This window comes from Populus alba, chromosome 9, assembly GCF_005239225.2.
Source record: "Populus alba chromosome 9, ASM523922v2, whole genome shotgun sequence".
In the NCBI taxonomy this organism is placed as follows: Eukaryota; Viridiplantae; Streptophyta; class Magnoliopsida; order Malpighiales; family Salicaceae; genus Populus; species Populus alba.
Genome location: NC_133292.1, coordinates 3579838 through 3588488, shown reverse-complemented (window position 1 = coordinate 3588488; position 8651 = coordinate 3579838). Strand labels below are relative to the sequence as shown.

Sequence of the window (8651 nt, the reverse complement as noted above, 5' to 3'; positions counted from 1 at the left end):
CCGTAATCTGTTCTCAAAATTTCCATTCAATTGCTGGCTACTTCATAACCTAAAAGCTCCAAAATGCAAACACTCAGAATCGGCCTTCTTTACACTTGAGATTCCAAAACCTCCCACTAATTGCACAGTATCCAAACATCAAGATGGCTCTCAACTATTTGAGGGATTTCCCTTGAATGTACCCGCAATGACAATGAAAACGCTGGTAATCAGACTCGTGACAGAAACTTGAAGAGACGGCTGCAGGCACTGTAATAATTGAGTTTAAATGTGTAGCAAGTTTTTCTATCATCTAGTTGGGAGAGAAATTATTTGGGTACCAAAGAAAGACAAGAAAACAAAGCTTAAAAAAAATGATGCATGAGGAGAAAGATCTTGAGGCAAAACATGGAGTGTAAAATGCATACACAGTCGACTAAACAAGGCATCTTGGCTGGGCCAAAGGAAACACTTGAAATGCAACAAACGCAGGGTGTGACAGTAACCGTTTCTCAAGCCAAGAAAGGTTTCGAATCTTGTAATCAGTGGTGAAAGTTAAAATCTATCAAATTGGTCCTCTAATAATGCAATCCATTAGACAGTCTATGAGGTAGCATATTATCACAGTTCTCAGCCTCTGCCCACTGAAATAAACAGTTCTCTTCATTTGGTAACATTTCATTGTTGATAAATGCAGAATTGGCTTGCACCAGATGAAGATGAAGCTTTACAACAATGTAACTTCTCCTTTTACAATCATGAAGTCAAGTTGCTCGTTCAGGCAAAAGCATGAATACAATCAAGTGCTTAGGCAAAGTATAAAATCAAATGCATTAACTTTCTCCTTTTACAAATTCTCCTCTCTGCAAAAGTCGTAATTTGTCTTACAATACGCTTGTAGCAACATTTGGTCATGCTCGCCCTTTTGGTTTCCTAATCACCCAACAAAATTGGGGAAATAAAAGAGAATCGTACTCGATCATCACTCCATATTTTTTGCCACTTCAACAAAGATCAGCCTTCCATAACAATCTGTATGCCAAAACAGGAAGGAAAAAAAAAAAAAAAAAAAAAAGAAGAATAACAGATGACAAACTACCAACCAAAATGGCAGGAGTGAAAAATCAGGTAAACAAGTGTTGTCAATGCTTTAAGTCGCATATTTCACAAGAGCAATGACCATTTCAACTTAGTCATGCATAAAAAGCAGTAATATGATGAGTTTTGACAGAATAATGTTGGTGCTGATGTTTCAATTTTTTGTATGCAACCTGAGGAAAATTAAAGTGGACTTAAATCCAAGAACTGAAAGAAGTCTGAGAGAGACAGAGGGAGCACTTAAGCTTTCCATCATTTCAGTTTCCAGAAATCAAAGAATAAGAAGTTCAAACAAGAAATCTGAGGCTGAAACACCACACTGTGAAAAAGATAACAAAAACATATAAACGCATGAAAGATGAAAAGTGCATCAAGTTAATTCAATAACCATTAGAAAACAAAATTTCCTAATAACTAGGCACGAATGAGATAGATGTCAAAATGAGAAGAAACGAAGGTAAAAAAGAAGTTGTACGGATAACAATCACAATAAAAATATTCGATTATTCTGTGGAAAGTGGGCATGATTTGAGAACTTCCAATCACACCAAACACTGAAAGTATAAGCACACTGTAAATAACAATTACTCCTGATCCATTCAGTGGCGCATAATAAGAAACAGTAACCCCCCAAGCAGAATATTGTTATTGTAAAAACCTTTCCAGATTCTGTATTTTTTGCTTGATTTTTTTTTCTGTGACAATTTAAAAACAGTTTTTAGTAGCAGGTGAAAGATCCCTGTCTGGAACAATCTATTAACTAATCTAACCAGCAAAAACTACAAAGCACATTCTTGCTACAGGTGAAATTTAATTTAACAAAGAAAGAAATGAGCCTACATTTGAAAAATTGCCATAAACAAGAGGGTAATATGCCAGAGCTAGACCAAATATGGACTATTTCCCAGAAAAAGGAAGAAAGTCCTTACATTACAGTGGTCAAGATTGAAACCATTTTAATGACTCTTGATGTATCTTTTGCTGCTAAATTATCTACAGTAATAGCGGACTACTTAATCAGTTTCCCAGACATAATAGCCTCTTCTTCTATATGTATGCATGTGTATCCATATTACAGGCTTCACAAGAATTATCATCTAAGATGCTTGAACAATGCTATATTTGCTTTATAAAAAAGACCTAAAGTGTCTAAAATAAAGGCTTTCTTAGAGGACCAAGACCCATCTCCATTTTAGCAGGCCTGCAACCTCACCACCATAAATGAGTAACATCCTAGAACCAAATAGTTCTGACAAAATCTTCAGTCTTTTCTCCGTTGCCTAATTTCCAATAACTGATATGCAACTACTTCAACCTAGCAAGTAGACTGCAGGTAGGTAATATATTTCAATGAAGACTTTCATTACATAACATTCACTAATGTTAAGGCATCAACTGAAGAAAACGAGGGAAATACACCTTGAAAACAGAGAACTGAGGAAGCATAGGCTTATTCCACTATGAAAAGCTTAAACAAGAGTGGAAGTTCTTGCATCCAACTTGGATACAAAAGTAAAGTGAAAAACTGGAGTGCCTATCCATTGCTGGAGAAACCCAATTTCCTTTATCCATTATCGAATAAACTACTAACAGTTAAACATTAAAAAAAAAATGGAGAAGAATTTCCTTTATCCAATATCTAATAAACTACTATTAGTTAAACATAAAAAAATTGGAGAAGAAAGAAAGAAATACCCTGCCATTCTTGGCCTTCGATGCCTTGTGCGCATCAGTCACTGACTCGAACCATAACAAAACCAAACCCTTTTGGCTTTTGAGTTGTTGGGTATACAGCTAGCCTAGCTGCACAAACAATCAAATTTGTTTTAGAACAAGAAAAACATGAAGAATGAGTAAACGATTTCAGGTGCTGTCTTAGTGTCTTAGCAAGGAAAATCTCTTACCTTCCTTAACAACACCAAAGTGTGAAAACAAACTTTTGAACTCATGATTTGTTGTGTACGATGATAATCTACTGACAAAAGGCTGGAAGCCCATTCATTTTGCAATCTTCTTCTTCAGAGTCCAGACAAAGTGAAACTGCTGCGGCGCCAGCGGGGAACTAGCTAACGGCGTTCCTTCAGTACAGGCCAGTAATTGAATAGTAGACGACATGTAGCTTAAAAAAGAAGTGGATTATTATTTGATTCGTGATTTTAATAAATAAAAAAATTAGATAACCATTTGTTTTTGTAATCAATTTTTTCCAAGCTTACCTACTATAAATAAATAAAAATAGATTTTTAAAAAAAAAAAAAAAAAACAGCTTTACTTGAGGAATTTGCTCATGCTTTTCAAATAAAGATTACTTATGGAAGTAATTTAAGATGTAAAACATTGTTATAGTTGATAAGTTTGAATTCTCATAAATCTCGACTGTCTTGGGACATTATCACAAAGACAAACCTAGGATTGTGATTTTCCTTTCAAATTAAAGGAATTTGAGATTGTCAATATATTTAATTTTTTTTTATTTGAATACCTCTATTTTTCATATTAAATTAATTAGCATACCTTATTTTTACTAATAATAACACAAATACTTTGGGTAACAAGTAATTGATGTGTTTGCTAGAAGATAAGAGGTGATTTTAATATAATAAATTAATTTAAAACAAAAATAAATTCTTATTTGAGTTCTTTTTTTTTTTTTTATTTTATTTCAACCAGGCAAATTTAGTGATCAGATTTGTTTGTCGGCAGATATCTGTTTTGATGTCCACTGAATATCGCATAAACAATCTCCATCCAGTCAACCCTGCTTTCTTCATAATTTAGTAACTTATCCTTGCACGCATAGAATTCATTTTAGAATTGGCGTTGCTCTTAATCCTATCAACAGACCTGTACAGTGGAAACCATATTTACCATAAATGAGGTGAAAAGGCAATTTCGAGTTAAATCTACCAGATCGTTTTTTCCCAGTTATTATTGTTCTTTTTGGGTAAAAAGTCTCTCCTGTGTTAATACATGTTTGCTATTCCTTGGGGAGTCTGAGAAGTTACCGCTGTTGATAGTCATATAATCAGATTGAAAAACACGTTTTACCTGAAATCCAATATGGTGAGGAGATGGCATGATTGAAATTTGTGACAAAGGTGCATATCAATTTCTTTCTGGCTTTTCATCTATAGAATTGGTAAAAGGGGAAGGAATTTCTTTGGTTATGCTTTGTTTTGTTCTTGCAGATACATGAAGAAACAGAGGACGAAGTTGCTATGACTCCAAGCAATGAATAAGGATTTGAGTAAATAATACGCAGATCCAAACTCCCCCCCTTACAATTTATAAACCCTAACACTAACACGCATGATTAGGGAAAACCCAACTTTACCACAACAACAATTCAAGAGCTTGTAAACTTAGTAACAGCCTTGGTACCCTCGGAAACAGCATGCTTAGCCAACTCTCCAGGCAACACCAACCTCACAGCCGTCTGGATCTCCCTTGATGTAATAGTGGGCTTTTTGTTGTACCTGGCTAACCTGGAGGATTCCTGTGCCAGCTTCTCGAAAATATCATTAATGAAGGAATTCATGATACCCATAGCCTTGCTGGAAATCCCTATGTCTGGATGAACTTGTTTTAGGACCTTGAAGATGTAAATCTTGTATGTCTCCGTGCTCTTCTTCACCCGCTTCTTCTTCTTGTCTCCGGCTGCAGCGCCGCCTCCTTCTTTGGGAAGTTTCTTCCCTGCCTTCGGCTTCTTCTCTGCCGGGGCTTTCTCTGCCACCGTCTTCTTCTCCTCGGCCGGCTTCTTCTCGGCGGGCTTCTTCTCGGCCTTTGGTGCCATTTCGAGAGAGTTTGATTGCGAGGAGTCTAGAAGAAGAGGAGGAGAGTTTTTTGGAAGGTTGCGTTCTGTGGAAAGAGTTGGGTGGGGATGGTTTATAGAAACAGGATGTGGTTGTGTGATTGGTTACTGAGGTTTTACACGGATCGCCGACGTGGAGTTTTTGGATCGTTGGATTGGGTTCGAAAAAGTTGGTTAATCGATGGTAGAGAGCGTTGAGGTGAGGATGGCATTTGCCGCGGAACGGTAGAAAATGGGAAGAGAATGTAGAAAAATGGGAGTTTACTTTTTCGAAGGATGCCATTTTTTTAATCTAAATTCTAAAAATAATGCATTTTTTTTATTTTCAATTTATTTTTTTGAGCAAGAATTCTTAGACATACTAAGTATAAAAATGAATGGGAAATAGTAATTCCATAGTTTTTTTTATTTTTATATTTTGATCTTTTTTAATTATTGATTTTAAAATTTATTTTATTACAAAGACAAGCTTAGAATTGTGATTTTTCTTTCACCAGTTGACCAAGATCAATTTAATCTGGTATTATCTCAATAAAAAAAATTGTTTTAAAGTTTTTTTTTTTAAGTTATGTTCATATTTTTACTAGTCATTTATGTTTTTTTTGAACTCATTAAATTAAAAAATTCACTTTAGGATTAGCTCTCACGTGGTTTAATTCAAAATCCAATCTATGTAAAGAGTCGGGTTGACAAATTTCAAGATTGAACCGTTTAATTGGATTTAATGATACTGCTAAAAAAAAAATTCATGCTCTTAATATTTTTTTATATTTAGAAAAAAATAATCTGACCCACAATAAAATACGAGTGAATGTACTGGATGTAGCAAAATAATCATTTTTTTTACTCATAAAAAATACTATATTTATAAGTATTTTGTTAGTTCTTCTTGTTGTTTTTTTAAGGTACCATTTATTTATGTGGCCGAGATTTTTTTTTTTAAGAAAATAAAATTTTTTTAAATTAAAAAAATTTGATATTTTTAGATAATTTTAATATATTTTATTAAAAATAATTTTTAAATAAAAAAACCACTTAAAAAACAACAACAATTATAATTTCAACCACAACCTTAATTTTTCATTTTATTCATGGATTACCTGACATCAAAAGTTTATAATATGTTGATTTGGGGTCACGTGGTGTATACGCCCTGGGTTTTTTGGGATTATGTTTGTACTAGTAAGTGAGTTTGTGTACTGTAATGGTTTGTTTTATGATAATTTTTAATGGTATTTAAACTGTAATTAATAATATTTTATTAGATATAGTTTATCTTATTTATTAGTATGTTATGTCATTAAAAAATCATGCCGGTGGCATTAAAAAAATTATCTCCCCTCTCTTTTTCATCCCTGTAATGAAAATTTCCTACAAAAATCACAGTTCACTGGCCCCACTCTCTCGTGTCAAGATCACAATTACCCTCTCCCTTCTTGTTTAAATTGGTTTATAAAAATATATAGTGAAACTTTCAAGGCCAGATTATATTTTGAGATTCTTTTATATTTGAGGTTAAGATCCTATTATATTTTGTGATTTAGCATAAATATTTTAACATAGAATATTAATATATTTTTAAAAACTAATTAAACATGAATAAAACATTATTTTTTAAAAAAACCCTTTGAATAGTAAAAATTTCAAACTCAAAATAGTTTTATATATTGAGTAGTGGGTCCTGCGGACTTATGAGTTTGAATTTGGGTTTGATAATAAAAAACAATTATTATCAAATTAATGTTTGATCAACAATTTCTCTTAGTCCCTGAAATAGTTTGGATAATAAAAAACAATTATTATCAAATTCATGTTTGATCAACAATTTCTTTTAGTTCCTAAAATATTATAATAGTACATGAACCAATATATTAATTACATGAAGAAAATAAATGTTATTATGAATAATTCATAAATCCATGAATATTCATAAATCATGAATAATTTATAAACTATAAACATTCATCATAATTGATAAATATTCATAAATTATGTGTTTTAATACTTTGATTTCTAAGTCTTGTTAATAAGTGTCTTCTATGGGTGGAAAAAAAATGCAAGAAATTTCTAGAGTTTTTTCTCTCTCTTTTGTTATTGTTTTTTTTTAAAAAAAAAATATGTCTTTCCACTGTTTCTTTATATTTCCAAATCTCATGTTTGGTATTTGTAAAAAAAATATTAAGTAGTATTTATTTGAGTTCATTAAATTTTATTTAAAAATACATTAAAATAATAAGTAGTTATTAAAATCCTACAAAGCTTCTTGAAGAAAGTTATTTTACACAAAGTGATAAGCAGCCGCCCTCTATGCGCCAGAAGCCATCCCTCTAAGGCTATCCCTCTAAGAGGGTGTTTGGGAGTGTGGTTATTGTTGCTTTTCAAAGTACTTTCATTTAGAAAAGCTTGTCAATGCCAATGATTTTTTTTTATTTTTTAAAAATCATTTTTGAGATCAACACATCAAAATGATTTAAAAACATAAAAAACATATTAATTTAAAGTTAAAAAAATAAAAAAAAAAAATTAAAATTTTTCGGGAGTGCTTTTCAAACAGACCCTATGGCCAGTGGCTAAAGGAAAGGGGGGCAGGTAGGGCCCGGGCCCCCCCTAAAAAGAGATACATACTTGCATACATATGTGTGTGTGTGTGTTTGTTGGGGTAATTAAGTATGGAGGAGGTTTTTTATTCTAAAAAGGTGAGTTTTCTTACAATAATTAAGTGTGATTTTTTAATTTAATTTTCTTTGAATTATTTTACGCAGCCCTAATATAAATCCTGTAAATATAAAATCATTACTTTGCACAATAAATCCTGTAACCGGTCAAAAATTAAAATATAAATATAAATCACAAGTAAAATTTTTCAATGAAAAAATTCAAACAGAACCACTAATTAATTTATTTTTCATCAAACAAAATAAGGTAACTTAAATTTAAAATATATTTTTTGTTTTGTTTTGAGATGTTTGTTAATAATTTAATGAGGTTTTTTTATATAATTCTATCATTTTTGCTTTATTTTTTTCTCAGATATGCTAGTTTTACCAATTGTTTTTTGAATTCTTGTTATAGTGCTTTTTTTTCTTCTAATTATTTAGATATATTTTATTGGTTTATTTTGATTATACTTTGGATTTTTTTTAATGTTTTGTTTTTAGCAAAGCCGCCAAAATTATCAATTTTTTCTCATGATATATGTTTTGATTTTAGGTTAAACCATGAACAAAATCAAAAGAATTTGATTTTTTTTTAAATATTGATAACTTGCAGCCTAATGAACCAACTCTAATGTGTAATGTTAAAGTTATGGTTGAGCAACTCCAATGCGCTTCAGTTTACAAAAAACCCGCGTTGATTAGTGAAAATCATTCTTTATTATTTTTTGCTTTGTTTCAAAATTTATCAAATATAAATAACGCTTCGCTTTAACTAATGTTTCTTATATACTTTATATGACATTAAAGTGATGAATATATTATGAAGAAGAAATTAACTTTGTTGCTTTGACATAATTTGATATTGCTTCGAACATTTTACTTTATACAAAGGTCATTATATGTTTTTAGTAAGTTATTTGAATAAAACTAAATTATACAGGTATTTTTTTTACAATTCATGTATAATAAATTAAAAATAAATATTATATTTTATTATATGAATTTTGGCCCCTCCTAACAAATAATCCTAGCTCCGCCTCTGCCTAAGGCTGCATTTGTTTTTCACTAGCTTTTACTTCTATGGTGAAACAAACACAAGGTATTTT

The 8651-nt window shown here is 31.4% G+C and overlaps 1 protein-coding gene and 1 long non-coding RNA gene across 2 annotated transcripts; both read right to left on the bottom strand.

Moving 5' to 3' along the window:
- Positions 1-624: 624 nt before the first annotated feature.
- On the bottom strand, positions 625-3952 carry LOC118053804 (uncharacterized). Its single transcript, XR_004688438.2, has 3 exons — positions 2982-3952; positions 2773-2880; positions 625-1011 (listed from the first exon to the last, which is right to left on the bottom strand). It is a non-coding gene; the product is annotated as an uncharacterized lncRNA (long non-coding RNA).
- A 265-nt stretch (positions 3953-4217) lies between these two features.
- On the bottom strand, positions 4218-4950 carry LOC118053841 (histone H2B). Its single transcript, XM_035065233.2, has one exon. It carries the CDS (start codon positions 4868-4870, stop codon positions 4424-4426), a length of 447 nt encoding a protein of 148 aa, XP_034921124.1. The 5' UTR covers positions 4871-4950; the 3' UTR covers positions 4218-4423.
- Between the last annotated feature and the right edge of the window lie 3701 nt (positions 4951-8651).

Coding starts and splice junctions, on each gene's coding strand:
- LOC118053841 (XM_035065233.2), bottom strand. CDS start 4,870: ATGGCACCAAAGGCCGAGAAGAAGCCCGCCGAGAAGAAGCCGGCCGAG.